The sequence below is a fragment of the Danio rerio genome, chromosome 16 (assembly GCF_052040795.2).
Source record: "Danio rerio strain M-AB ecotype USA chromosome 16, GRCz13ab, whole genome shotgun sequence".
Classification (NCBI taxonomy): domain Eukaryota; kingdom Metazoa; phylum Chordata; class Actinopteri; order Cypriniformes; family Danionidae; genus Danio; species Danio rerio.
Genome location: NC_141036.1, coordinates 54,689,708 through 54,705,343, shown reverse-complemented (window position 1 = coordinate 54,705,343; position 15,636 = coordinate 54,689,708). Strand labels below are relative to the sequence as shown.

The 15,636-nt window shown below is 35.5% G+C and overlaps 1 protein-coding gene across 13 annotated transcripts in view; it reads left to right on the top strand.

The window, feature by feature from the left end:
- Positions 1 to 15,636, top strand: part of rftn1b (raftlin, lipid raft linker 1b) — a 400,288-nt gene that overhangs the window by 302,690 nt on the left and 81,962 nt on the right. For 7 of the 13 annotated variants that reach the window (XR_015512123.2, XR_015512125.1, XR_015512122.1 and 4 more), the window contains 2 exons: positions 4,148 to 4,256; positions 14,807 to 15,188. Coding sequence is in view for 8 of the 13 variants with exons in the window: in XM_087288116.1 (XP_087144242.1) it covers positions 4,148 to 4,256; positions 14,807 to 15,188 (491 nt within the window). In the remaining 5 variants the exon portion in view is untranslated. The remainder of the gene's footprint in view (positions 1 to 4,147; positions 4,257 to 14,806; positions 15,189 to 15,636) is intronic. The other 6 variants (XR_015512126.2, XR_015512124.2, XM_087288120.1 and 3 more) reach the window with 1 other exon arrangement.

Sequence of the window (15,636 nt, the reverse complement as noted above, 5' to 3'; positions counted from 1 at the left end):
AAATAATATCTTTTTAACTTTTATTGAATGTTTAAAATTTAATTACTGTGATTATTTGAAATCTGAATAAATTTAGATTTACGCACATTTACACAAGTAAATAAACAATATTAATGATGGGCTAAAAATCTGCGTAATTCTGCCGAATATCTGCATAAAATTTGCTGAATTCTGCGCGCACAGATTCCATGTGGCCCTAGTCATAACTGAAAGCCACGTCGTGTTTGCTGGCCCCATGCATCTGTCTGTCAGTCAGTCCGCACGTCACCTTAAAGGGTTAAACATATATGTTTTATAATCCAATTATCTTTTAATAAGTTTTTGGTCCGATTATCACCTGCTATTAAAAAAAAATGACCGAATGTTTGGAATGAGAAGCTGTAATGTAGTCGTGGCGGGGGAAGTTTTGGTGTGGTGCCCCATCACGGACGAATGAATGTAACGGAAACCATGATGTTGTACCCTAACGTACTCCAACGTTGTGGGGACGTTGGAATTTGTTTGGAAATGAAAATCGGGTTGACGTCAGAACCCAACGTCAGGCTGACGTCAACATCCAACCTAAAATCAACCAAAACTCATTGTCTAATCATGTTACACCTTTACATTGTGTGGACATTACCACTAGGACATCTATCAGACGTTGGATTTTGGTCACTTTCCAACACAACCTAAAATCAACCAGATGTCCACGTAAGTTGACGTTGTTATTGCTCGTCAAAATAACGTTGTCCTTAGATGCTGACTAGACATTAAACTTTGGTCACCTGATATAACGAACTAAATCTAACCTAATATTAACATCTTATGATGTTGTGTGCCTGCTGGGAAGGCCCAATCCTAATTCTATTTTTTCAGCCCTATCCCTTCCCCTTGGCACTTGAAACCAAGTGCGAAGAGGAAGGCCTTCAAAATTTACAGCTAAGAAGTGGGACATGACTACAACACCTGCTCTCATCATCATGTGTCATCACAAGCTCTTAATTCATGAGATCGATGATGCTGACTGCTGTAGTTATTCCAGTTGCATTATTTTTTATTGGTATTTATCTTCAGGAAATCACAAAACCCTGCTGAACAATCCAGCTTAAACCAGCCTAGGCTGGTTGGCTGGTTTTAGCTGGTCTACCAGGCTGGTTTTAGATGGGGTTTTGGCCACTTCCAGGCTGGTTTTCAGCCATTTCCAGCCTGGTCTAGCTGGTCAGGCTGGAAAATTACCAGCCAAATCCAGCTAAAACCAGCTTGACCAGCCTGGTTTAAGCTGGATATAGCTGGTTTTGGCAGGACTCCCAGCTTGGCTAGGCTGGTCAAGCTGGTTTTAGCTGGTCATCTCCCAACCTGACCAGCTAAGACCAGGCTGGAAATGGCTGGAAACCAGCCTGGAAGTGGCCAAAACCCCTCTAAAACCAGCCTGGTCGACCAGCTAAAACCAGCCTAGGCTGGTTTAAGGTGGATTTTTCAGCAGGGAAGGCAACAATATCATATCATCATAATGATATAATGTGGCAATAAGATTGTAGCTGTGCTGTGCATTTACACCGTAGCCATATTCATAGGCCACCCCTGATAATCAAAGACTAAGCCGGATGAAAATGAATGAATATTTACATTACAAAACTCTGAAACAGGATTGATTACCCAAAAATCAAGTTTGTCTTTTTGTATGATTGTAAATGAGAGTGTTTAATAGACAAACCTTTGGTTCTGCTGTTCGGATGTGTGTATGTTAAACTCAGGATACAGGCGTGCGTGCTGCAGGAGCGAGATGAGGAGAATGTGTTCAGGCAGCAGATGGCCGTGTGTTGGCGGGAAGTGTGAATTCATGTGTGTGTGTGACAGAGGTGAGTCAGGGCCCTGCTGCGCTGTGACTGTGTGGTTGGATGGAGCTCTGGGTTAGTGGGTTTAATCTCTGTCCCAAATGTCACACGCGCACACAGAAGACGCAGGAACGGGCGTCCCTGAGATCAGCAGGAGACCCGGACACACGGGGAGCTCTGCGGGTTTCCTTTGGAGGCAAACAAAACCGCTTCGAGTTACGATTATTCATAATTACACAGTGACAGACACGCCCACAAACTGATGTCATAGAATGGAGCGGGAACGAGTCAGGTTTCTTATAATAATGATTGTTTCTTATAATAATGATTCAGATTGTTTATAATAATGTCAATGAATACTTTGAGAGTAAAAAACGCATACAAGCAAACGAAAATGGCAATCTGAGTGTGTCAGATTTTTGGAAGAACTATCCTTTTAAACTTAAAAAGCTTTAAAAAGGCATTACTAGCATGTTGCTAGCATAATCAGCATGTTATTAACATGTTTCCAGCATGATTAGTTTGTCACTAGTACATTGTTAGCATGATTAGCATGGTACTATCGTGTTTCTAGCGTGATTATCATGTTGCTAACATGTTTTCAGCATGATTAGTATGTCACTAGTAAATTGTTAGCATGATTTGCATGCTGCTATCATGTTTCAAGTATGAAGGTCATGTTGCTAACATGTTTCCAGCATGATTAGTATGTCACAAGTATGTTGCTACCATGATTAGCATGTATCCAGTATGATTGCCATGTTGCTACCATGTTTCTATCATGATTAGTATGTCACTGGTACATTGCTAGCATGATTAGCGTAGTACTATTGCGTTTCTAGTATGATTATCTGGTTGTTAACAGGTTAACTGGTTAGTGTCACTGGTAAATAGCTAGCATGATTAGCTTAATAATATCGTTTTTCTAGTATGACTATCATGTTGCTAACATGATTTCAGCATGATTAGCATGTCACTAGTATGTTACTAGCATGAATAGTATGTTTTTAGTGTGATTGCCATGTTGCTAACATGTTTCTAGCATGATTAGTATGTCACTGGTACATTGCTAGCATGATTAGCGTAGTACTATTGCGTTTCTAGTATGATTATCTGGTTGTTAACATGTTTTCAGCATGATTAGTATGTCGCTAGTATGTTACTAGCATGATTAACATGTTTCTAGTATGATTGTCATGTTGCTAACATGTTTTTAGCATGGTTAGTGTCACTGGTAAATTGCTAGCATGATTATCTTGGTAATATCGTTTTTCTAGTATGACTATCATGTTGCTAACATGTTTTCAGCATGATTAGCATGTCACTAGTATGTTACTAGCATGAATAGTATGTTTTTGGTATGATTGCCATGTTGCTAACATGTTTCTAGCATGATAAGTATGTCACTGGTACATTGCTAGCCTGATTAGCATAGTAATATCATGTTCCTTGCGTGATTATCATGTTGCTACATGTTTTCAGCATGATTAGTATGTCACTAGGACATTGGTAGCATGATTAGAATGGTACTATTGTGTTTCTAGTATGATTGTCATGTTGTTAATGTTAACATGTTTTTAGCATGATTAGTATGTCACTAGTATGTTGCTAGCATGATTGGCATAGTACTATTGTGTTTCTAGTATGTTTCTAACATATTTCCAACATGATTAGTATATCACTGTACTATACCTACACACAGTTCTGTACAAAACAGCTTACAAAAGATCATTTTTATCATATGTGCTCTTTAAGACATTTTTGTCAAGACTTTTTAAGACCTGGTTACAGCTTGTTGCTTGTTGTTTTGTTTGGTTCATGGCTTACAATGTTACAAAAAAACACTTCCCAATCCCAAATGGGGAAAGCGAATGGAAGATATATACTTCTGGCACTGAAACAACACTGAGTCAAAACAGTCCTTTCTCGAAACTAAACCACCAAACATCTCACTTACAGTTGTCTCTCGGTATTAAACTGCGATCGAAAGCATATTAACACTGAATAAACGACGCACTTCACCTTTAACAATGCCCAAGGAAATCACCTCAGAGAAGGAGAGAGCAGCACTTGAGTATTACAGCTGCTCATTTAGAGAAAATGTGTCTTTTTAACACTCATTTCTTGCCAATGCACTGCAAAAATGTTTCCAATAATAAACCTCAGGAACAGATGTTCTCCGTCTCACTAACGTTTTCTTTTCTTGCCGTGTAATCGGGTCGCCAGAATGAACTTTTCAAGTTTGCCGGTGATATATATCTCCGCTCTGCACCTGTTTAAGACTCATATGTTTGACATTATTTCTGGTGTTCCCCTCTTTCTTTCTTCAGCTGGGAGAAGAATCCGGCAGACTTTGAGCCGTACCATCTCACACTGGAGGAATGCATGTCTGCCGAACAGATTCCCAGCACAGAGCACATCCAAGGCTACGTGAAGAAAGTAAGAAGCTCCTGTTTAGTTTCTTGTGCAATACTGAATCATCATGAATATTCAAATATGCTCATGCAAATTAAACACTTCTGCCAAAACTTGCCAGACTTATCAACTGTGTCTGAAACCTAGTGATCTGCCCTGTTTACCACCTATAAGGTGGAGATTAAAGGGATTTTTCCAAAGAGCGTGTCAGAGTGCATTATGGGATTTCCTTCTGCGCAAGAGAAACATGCAATGGTGCTTAAGAATATGGCAAAAGCCTTGTTGAATTCGGATATCCTTGATTGTGGTGTTTATATCTCTATGTTATACAATTTATATTATATTGTTATATTTTATTTTATTTATAATTACATTTTCATCACTGCCATTCTCATAATTGTAGGTTCTTGTCTCTTCATTTGGATATATAAACTGTGTATTTTCTGTAAACCAAATTTAACTTGACTTGGATAGATAGCTGTCAGTTTATCACATTGCAATTTTGTTGTGAGGTGACATTGATAGATAGATAGATAGATAGATAGATAGATAGATAGATAGATAGATAGATAGATAGATAGATAGATAGATAGATAGATAGATAGATAGATAGATAGATAGATAGATAGATAGATAGATAGATAGATAGATAGATAGATAGATAGATAGATAGATAGATAGATAGATAGATTTATGGATGGATGGATGGATGGATGGATGGATGGATGGATGGATGGATGGATGGATGGATGGACGAAAGAATGGGCAGACAAATGGATGGATATACGGATAGATGGATGGATGGATGGATGGATGGATGGATGGATGGATGGATGGATGGATGGATGGATGGATGGATGGATTGATGGATGGAAGAATGGGCAGAGAAACGGACAGATGTACGAATAGACACATTGATGGACAGACTATTGGATAGACAGGCAGACAGATAGACAGACAGACAGATAGATAGATAGATAGATAGATAGATAGATAGATAGATAGATAGATAGATAGATAGATAGATAGATAGATAGATAGATAGATAGATAGATAGATAGATAGATAGATAGATAGATAGATAGACAGACGGACGGACGGACGGACGGACGGACGGACGGACGGACGGACGGACGGATGGATGGATGGACGAAAGAATGGACAGACAAATGGATGGATATATGGATAGATAAATGGATAGATAGATGGATAGATGGATGGATGGATGGATGGATGGATGGATGGATGGATGGATGGATGGATGGATGGATGGATGGATGGAAGAATGGACAGACAAACGGACAGATGTACGAATAGATACATGGATGGACAGACGGACGGATAGACAGGCAGACAGATAGATAGATAGATAGATAGATAGATAGATAGATAGATAGATAGATAGATAGATAGATAGATAGATAGATAGATAGATAGATAGATAGATAGATAGATAGATAGATGATTGGATGGATGGATGTATGGATGGATAGATAGATAGACTTAAGTAAAAGTACCAATACTTGCCTAAAAATGTAGTGTGAGTAGAGTTAAAGTGTCTGTTGTAAATATTACTCAAAGGAGTAAAAAGTAGACCTTTTAAAAGTACTCAAGAGTAGTGAATATTATGCTATATAAAAAGCTGATGCATTTACATGTAAATTGTGGCTGTGTGTAAACGTAACATTCTGTAGTGCATTTAGTTATTGGCCAGCAGGCACACAATGTCATAAGATGTTAATATTAGGTTAGATTTAGGTTGTGATATCAGGTGACCAAAATTCAATGACTAGCCAGCGTCTAAGGTCAACGTTATTTTGATGCCCAATAATGACATCAAATGACTTTGATATTTGGTTGATTTCAGGTTGTTAGAAATTGACCAAAATCCAATGTCAAGCCAACATCTTAAACCAACACCCTATTGATGTCAAATACTGACATTTATTCATCAGTTATGAAAACCAAAATTCAACGTCTGATAGATGTTGTTGTGGTAACGTTGACTCAACGTCAAGCTGTAACATCATTTGACGTTGATATTTGGTTGGTTTTAGGTTGGACACTGACATCGGGCTGATGTTAGGTTCTGATGTAATTCCGATTTTCATTTTCAAACAAAATGCAGCGTCTCCACAACGTTAGGGTACAATTTCAATCTGAGGGATGATGTCTTGTGCCTGCTGGGTGTTTAAGGCCATTTTAGTCATCATACCATAATTATCCATCATCTCATCATCAGTGACGTGCATCTAAACCAGGGGTGCCCATACCTGGAGGGCCGGTGTCCTGCAAAGTTTAGTTCCAATCCTAATTAAACGTACCTTGGCTAGCTAATCAATCTCATTCTAGGCTTTCTAGAAACATCTGTGCTGGTGTGTTGAGGCACTAAAATGCACTATACTGCACTAAAAATGTACTCAAGGAAAAGTAAAAAAAAAAACACATTTTTAAAACTACTTAGTAAATTACAATTTCTGAGAAAAACTACTCAATTACAGTAACTTGAGTATTTGTAATGAGTTACTTTACACAACTTCCTATACAGCATGTCTTTGGACTTGTAGGGGAAACCGGAGCACTCGAAGGAAACCCACGCCAACATGGAGAGAACTTGCATATTCCACACATGAACTCCAACTGGCCAAGCCAGGACTCGAATCAGCAACCTTCTTACTGTGAGGCGACAGTGCTAACCACTGTGCCACAGTGCCGCCCATTTTTTATACTTTAGAATGTGTAATGTTTAAGGATATTATTTCTGGTTGCAAAAAAATTATTAAAAAATGATAACAGTACATTGGATGGAAGAAAGTTTTCCAAAGGTGGCTCAGTGGATTCAGAGCTTAAACAGGTCTATATAATGCAAAAAATGACTGCATGTCTACAAATGACAACTGATATTTTTTTGAAGAGGTGGAAAAGTATTACGACATATTTAGATATGTATATTTACAGGTTACTTAAGCTATCACCACTGTATTTTGAGGTAACTATGTAACACCATGTAACTTGATGTACAAATGTATCCCGTGAAAAGTAATAATGATAGCAATACCTTTTATTTTTTTATTTATTTATTTATTTATTTATTTATTTATTTATTTATTTATTTATTATTTTATTTATTTTATTTATTTATTTATTTATATGTTTATTTATTATGTATTTATTCATGTGTTTATTTATTTATTTGTTTGTTTGTTTTTGTGTTTATTTATTTATTTCTATGTTTATTGTTATTTATTTATTTATATGTTTATTTTTATTATATTTTTATTTATTTATTTATTTTTATTTGTTTATGTATGTATTCATGTGTTTATTTGTTTGTTTGTTTGTTTATTTATGTGTTTATTTTATTATGTGTTCATTTATTTATTTATTTTTTTATGTGTTAATTTTTGTGTTTTTTTTTATTAATTATTTTCTTTTAAAAGATTTTTTTATAATTTAATTATTTTTTTTAATGTATTTCCTCATCTGTACGGGGTTAAATTGTTGGGGAAAGCATTGTTATATAAAAAATATATTGAAAAATCTTAAAACTAAAAAAAGTAAAAAAATAAAAAATAAATGTGTAATGTTTAATAATAAAGCAAAATGTGAGCATTATTGAAAACACCCATTATACTTTATTTTACATTGTTACATTTAGTTTAATGAGTATATAATCCCGTCAAAATTGTTTTGTGATGATTGCATTAAAAAAAAAAATCACCATTTAAGGATTATTGTGCATCCATAAAATACTAATTAATTGTCATTTAAATCTTTATACTTTACTATCATCCTTCTCCCCGTCACTCCATAGCTCTCAGACCTGTTGAAATGTGTTTGTCGCTGCACATCCAACCATGATTAATCGCAATGATTCATCACGACTGCGATCCTTCCCCCCTCCCGTCACATCAAACTCGGAAATTATTCAGTGGCCCTTTCACCATCGCCCGAGCCCGGCACGAAGAAAAAAAACGCCTTCTTATCTATGCAATTTCATTTGCATCATTGTTGCAAATATAATGACAGGACTCCCGGCGTCAGCGTTCAATATGCATTAAACAATGCGCCTGGAAAAGAACCGTCCTGTTCCCGGTTTAATTTTCGAGCAAATAACCTGCGCACCTCATGGAGAATAAAAAAAAATGCATTGGGCGTCAGATGGAGATAGTGGCGGCAGGCCTCGGGCTGGCCTTTATTAAAGCGGGCATAATGGAAAATGGCATCATTAGCATTCCTTGACAGTTAACGATTCAATTTGGTTTGATGAGAATTCAAATATTGGCTTCCCGAACGCAAACTGACAATAAAGCGGAAGATGCCGGACTGATTTGGGATGCAGAGGGCAGTCAATGGTGGACCGATGCCATTGTAATCAGCACTTGCTAATTTCAAATAGCCGGTGGTGTGGAAGAAAGAAAAGGCGATGTATTGTTTTGATCCGGCTTTTATTGTTAGGGTAATGTGGCATATCAATCGAGTTTAACGTTCTTACGAGGAGGAATGAATGAAACTTCTTGCTCTAAATGAAACTTTTTATCTTGTTTGACAAACGCGACGTGCAAAAGCCTTCAGCGACTCTGCTCAACAAGAAACCAACTGCAGCATCAGGAAAAAATCTTCAAGAGGTTTTGGGAGAAGTATTTTGAGGAGATCTGCTCCAATAGTCATGTAATGAAAAAAGTCTCATCTAAAACACCATGGCATTTCAAACATCCAATATAATGGTAGCACTTTAGTTAAAGTAAACATTCTTAGGGATATCAGAGACTTAATTTACATCTTGTAAAAAGCGGCATAATAGGTCTATTTTAATGAATTAATAAGGTTTTTTTATTAATATACGTGTCTAAAATTAAGATTTGGCTGCTAAGTACTTTTGTATGAATCATGATTCGTTTTTTTCACAGGTCTTTGTGGTTACAACTAATTTGTATTTCAAATTTACTCTAACTGGCCACTTTATTAGGTACACTTTACTAGTAGAGGGTTGGACCCCCTTTTTCTTTCAGAACTGCCTTAATCCTTGGTGTCATAGATTCAAGGTACTGATAATATTCCTCAGAGATTTTGGTCCATATTGACATGATAGCATCACGCAGTTGTTGCAGATTTGTCGGCTGCACATCCATGATGCGAACATCCCAAAAGTGCTCTATTGGATTGAGAGCTGGTGACTGTGGAGGCCATTTGAGTACAGTGAACTCATTTTTAATAATTTTTTCGAGGCTGCGGTGGGAAGACACACGAAAGTATCGTTGGGAGTTACATAGGAATGTTGTGTACCTGGCTGTAGATCTTATCAGTTAAGAGAAAGTGACACAAATTTATAATTTCACCACCTTCAGAGCGACCCGAAGGTCTGTTCTGAATGTATAGTGAAAATAAAAAGGGATATCCGAGCTCATTTTCAGATTAGTGAAGGGAAATGGCACTAGTTAGCTAACGTTTTCTTTCCCAAACACACGTTTTAGATGCCATTCATTAAACTCGAGGTAATGAACATATTCTTTCACTGTATTAGACTTGTCACGATACTGAATTAAAAGAAAAACTAGTACAGGGTTGGACCCCCTTTTTCTTTCAGAACTGCCTTAATCCTTGGTGTCATAGATTCAAGAAGGTACTGATAATATTCCTCAGAAATTTTGGTCCATATTGACATGATAGTATCACGCAGTTGCTGCAGATTTGTCGGCTGCACATCCATGATGCGAACATCCCAAAAGTGCTCTATTGGATTGAGAGCTGGTGACTGTGGAGGCCATTTGAGTACAGTGAACTCATTTTTAATATTTTTTTTTTTCACTGTATGTGGGTTTGTAATAGGGGTGTGAACCTGAACTTGGTTCCCATGGTTTGGTTCGGTTACGATTATCATGCCATTGATTCGGTTAAATTCAATATCTCAGTGCATCACAGTGCATTGACGATGCTTTCCATACATAATTAGATTTTTCCTCACAACACAAGATTTTGACACCCCTAGTTTGTAAGTGTGTGAGAGTGACCTTTGCGCACTTACCTTGAAGTGTCTGAGAAAATCTAAATATTCACATCAACTCCAGAACTACAGGGAGTAAACAAAAACATTGATTTTCCCAAAAATATGTGTCAAATAGGATTTAATGCCAAAAATTGTTCCACTAGCTGAAACATAACAAGTTATGGCAAATTTACAACTCAAAATCACCCCGGACTGGATAAAAACATCCCCAACAGCACATAAGGGTTAATTACTAATTTCTAATAACTAATTAATTTGTATTATTTGTGATGACAGTACATAATAGTTTACTTTTTATTTTGCAAGATACTAGTATTCAGCTTAAAGTGCTTTTCTAAGGCTTAAGGATAGGCAAGTCATTGGACAACAGTGGTTTGGAACAAAAATAACAAAATAATTGGAAATACTGTGACAAATTTCAGTGGTAACACTTTATTTTGATGGTCTATTTGAGTATTAGTAGACTATCTGTTGATACTGCTCCTTAAACAGACATTTAACTGACTAGACTGATTTTTAAAAGCGAGATCGAGGCTGCGGTGGGAAGAAACCCGAAAGTATCGTTGGGAGTTACATAGCAATGTTGTGTACCTGGCTGTATATCTTATCAGTGAAGAGAAAGTGACACAAATTTATGATTTCACCACCTTCAGAGTGACCCGAAGGTCTGTTCTGAATGTATAGTGAAAATAAAAAGGGACATCAGAGCTCATTTCAGATTAGTGAAGGGAAATGGCACTAGTTAGCTAACGTTTTCTTTCCCAAACACACGTTTTAGATGCCATTCATCAAACTCGAGGTAATGAACATATTAATAATAACATATTTCACTGTATTAGACTTGTCACGATACTGAATTAAAAGAAAAACCATCAATTTCCCGCTAACATTTAAGGCACTGTTGATGGCTTTCTTAAAACAGCGCTGATTTGCCATTGCGTTCACATGCTCAACAGAAATGACTGTGATTGGCCGAGAAGGTCATCAGTTCACCCTCCGCTGTTTACCGAGTACAAACACAGACGAGTGATCTGCTTGATGAGTCGACTGATCTTCACGGCTGCTTCGCGCTCCACTCTCCATGTATCTGTGTTTGCACTGGTTGAAGAGCGGTAAACTGATGAACAATGGTAAACACTGTGGTAAATCAGCGCTGTTTATGAACGCACTCAGCGGCGCTTGAATGTTAGCGGGAAATGGATGTTTTTAAAACTTCAGTACCAGGACAACACTAATACACACAACACAAGGGTGTGCTACAGAGGACTGCAGTGTTTTATCACTCACCGGGTTACATAGGCTGAAGCAGGAAAGCATCCTCACGGTGTTTAACTAGTGCCATAAACTGGAACCTAGGAGGACACTTGAGCATATTACTCTTAACGAGATTGTGATGTTGTTTGATGCCCAATTTGGTTTTAATTGTTTAAATTAAACTTACTGAATGATATTAAAGTGATGTTTACACCATTCTTCATTTTGAAATTTCGGCAACAGCTGGAGGTTTGTAGTCCACAGCATGTTATTGCAATGTTCAACCCGGGCTCATTGTGGAAACGTAGCCCCGCGGACGTTTCTGCAGACCGCGAGATACGTCCCGGGAAGTACGTATTCAAGCGTTTTTTGTTTTCGCGGATCCGCCGTTTAAGCCCGTGCCGTTCTTGCGCGAAAAGCCGCCGGATCGGCCGAACCGGCCGCCCTCCTCTTCCTCCTCCTCCTTCCCTAAACCCGAGCGACGATTTGCAAAAGCCGTCCAGAAAAAAAAAAAAGCCCTCGACTTCGATTTCGACTGCGTTTTCGGATCCCGCCACGTTCTCGCCCTTATTTTTCGAATTCCGTTTTTCATCTTACCTGATTTCTGGAACCGCTGTTCCCCAGACTCGATCCCGGTCGTCGTCCCCGCGGCCGGGTCCTCCTCCTCCGGGGCCTCTGCTTCGCCGACGCAATGCTGTGAGCTACGTGGACAAACTGGTTGCATCGGGAAAGCCCTCCACTCGGAGGCGAGCCGTCGGCCGGCGAGCGCGAAGAGGAGGAGCGGAGCGGCGCCACACCACCCCGCAGCTTTCGCTCGAAAAAAACTAAACGCGTCCGTACGTACCAAATGAGCTTGGGTTGGCAATGTTTACAGTGCTGGTCATACTTCCGGGTTTCTTCCCACTGCAGCCTCGCTTTGGTTCTGTAAAATGGCGGACGCGTGAAATAAGCGTATAAGAAACTTTGCAAGTACATGTCAACTTACACTAACCCCAAACCCCAACCTAACAGTCTACTTATTACCTAATAAGAATTAGTTGACATGTAGATGCAATGTAGTAAATACAACAAACAGACTATCTATATAAAGTGCGACCATTTCAGTTAATAACATTGCCTTCAACTGTATATGTCCTATACGTACATTGTGTGATGAATTTAAAGTGTCTCTATTGAGTAAAAGTGTTCAGATGTAAAACGCTGTGCTGTCTGTGACGGCTTTTCATACAGTATGTTAATGCTGTATCTGCTACTTACGTGCTGGTTTTGTTCTCAGAGCACATGGGAAAGATGGCTTAAGGATTTAAAGTTCTCCTCGGCTTTCCTTATTGTCAGCTACTGTAAACAATCCCATTGTTTGAGCTGGATAAATCACCACCATGTTGGTCTAAACTGGCTCAGATTTCATTTATGCAAACAGAGATACAAATTGCAGGAGACAAATCATGGATGAAAAAACAACAACAGCGACAAAGCAGAAGTGCGTGCCAACATGACTACGTGTAGGGGTGAAAGTGTATAAGCAAAGGAACATTAAAATACAGTAAAATACAACATGAATGACACCATGTGCAAGAGGGCAGTAAAGAGACATTATAGGACAGTATAGGACATTATAAGACAGTATCAATGGTGGTAATAATATAAAAAATAAAAAATACAAGAATAATAAAAATACATAAAAAGGAAACAATTGTAGAATGAGGGAAATAATTCACGGTAATGTTGATGATGATAATAATAATAATAATAATAATTTGTATATTTATTATTATTATTATTATTATTATTATAATTATTAACACTTTTATAAGAATAATAAAAACAACAACAACAATAATAATAGTAATAATAATTATAATAATAAATATTTATTATTAATGTCATTACTATTTGCATTTTTAATACTATTGTTATTGTTATATGAAGAATTATATTGATATATTGTTTTTATTACCATTTTATAATATTACTAATACTAATAATAATAATTACAATTATTATTACCATTATTTTTATTATTACATTAATAGTCATTTTAATTATTTTTATTTATATTATTATTATTATTATTATTATTATTATTATTATTATTATTATTATTATTATTACCATTTATCATTAATAATATTATAATTACCATTTTAAGTTTTATTATTACCACTTTTATATACTTTGATTATTACTTTTATAATTATAAATATATTTAGCATACATATACATTTAAAAATCTTTTATAATTATTACAATTTATTAATATTTTTATATTATTACTTATATATTTTTATTGTTACCACTTTTATAACTAGACCACTTTATTGTTACCACTTTATAACAATTATTATTACTATTGTTATTGTTGTTATTACTATTATATTATTAACCATTTTGATCATTATTACCATTACATTACTACCATTTTTTGTATTATTACCATTTTATAATAATAATTATAATAATAATAATATTTATTATTTTTAAAAAATTTTATTGTTATTATCATTATTATTACTTTTATAAAAATATAATTACAATTTTCATGTTGTTATTGTTAATATTGTAAAAAATATTTTGATTGTTATTATTACCATGTTATGATAATAATAATAATAATAATAATAATAATAATAATAATAATAATAATAATAACAATTATAGTAATATTATGATTGTTGTTATTATTTTTATTGTTATTATTATTATTAATACTAATTGTAATTATTTTTATTACTACTTATAATTATAATTATTATTATTATTATAAATGTTATTATTAGTATTATTATTATCATCATTAGTATTAATTTATATTTTATAATAATAATAATAATAATAATAATAATAATAATAATAATAATAATAATAATATGATTAGGATCACAATTATAATTACAAGTTATTGTTATTACTATTCTTATTATTACTATTATTATTATTATTACTTTTATATTATTTATAATTACATTTTTATTAATACTATTGATGTTGTTATAATTATAGGAATAATAATTTTTAACGTTATTACCATTTAATAATGATAACAATAACAATAACAATAATTATAATACTAATAATAATAATAATTAATAATAATTATTATTATTATTACTATTATTATAATTATAATTATTATTATTATTAACAATATTAGCATAATTTTAATAATAATAGTAATTATTATTATTATGTTATTACCAATTTTATTACCATTATTATTGTTGTTGTTGTTTGCAATATACAGATTTTCTATGAAGAGATTTTCAAACATGTGAAAAACTGTATATAATCCCACTGTGTTTCTTCATCCACCCAGCAGATCCAGGATGCTGCAGATCAGGGCATCATTTTTGTGGGCTTTATCCAGGAGCCTGCTGGCCTCCGTCCACATGCACTGCAGCTTGGAGAACCAGAGGAGGCCTCACTTTCCCTGCACTCCAGCCCCAGCTCGCTGCATGGCTCCGGGCTCACACCATGCCCCAGTCCCCTGGAGGAGCCAGAGCCGGAGCCGGACCCGGAGCTGGGGGATGAATCTGGAGCAGAAAACCAGGAACAGAAGCAGGGAGGTGAAGCTCTGAAAGCTGGTGGAGACGCTGGAGGTGATGAAAACTCTGAAACACTGACACACAACAACAACGACACGGACAAAAGCACAGACACAAGCCAGAAAACCAGCAGGCTGGCCCTCAATAAGAGTGGTAGGTTGATCATCTTTTTTTTTTTTTTTTGTAGCAAACAATGTTTACAACTATTTTACAGGAATTTAAAGGATAGCCCTTTAGTTTAGGTCACAATTCAAGCTATTAACTACACTGAAAACAACAAATGATTTATTGAATCTGCATTTTTAAGGTAAGTGGTTGTAAACTATTTTTATGGGCTGAACTTAAACAAATTGAGTTGAACATTACACTAGTTTTTTGAAATTCAGCCAATTTAGCAATGAGTTACTTTAAAAAAATGAGTAAATCCAATAAACCTTTTTTTGTGTGTACTGACTTATTCCCTGCATATTATTTAGATAATAACTGTTAATATAGTATCTTATAATTTGAAAGTAACACTTGAGTTTAGATCACAATTCACGGTGTTAACAAACCATTAACTCACACTACTAGATTATCAATTTATTAATAATTAGCTGTA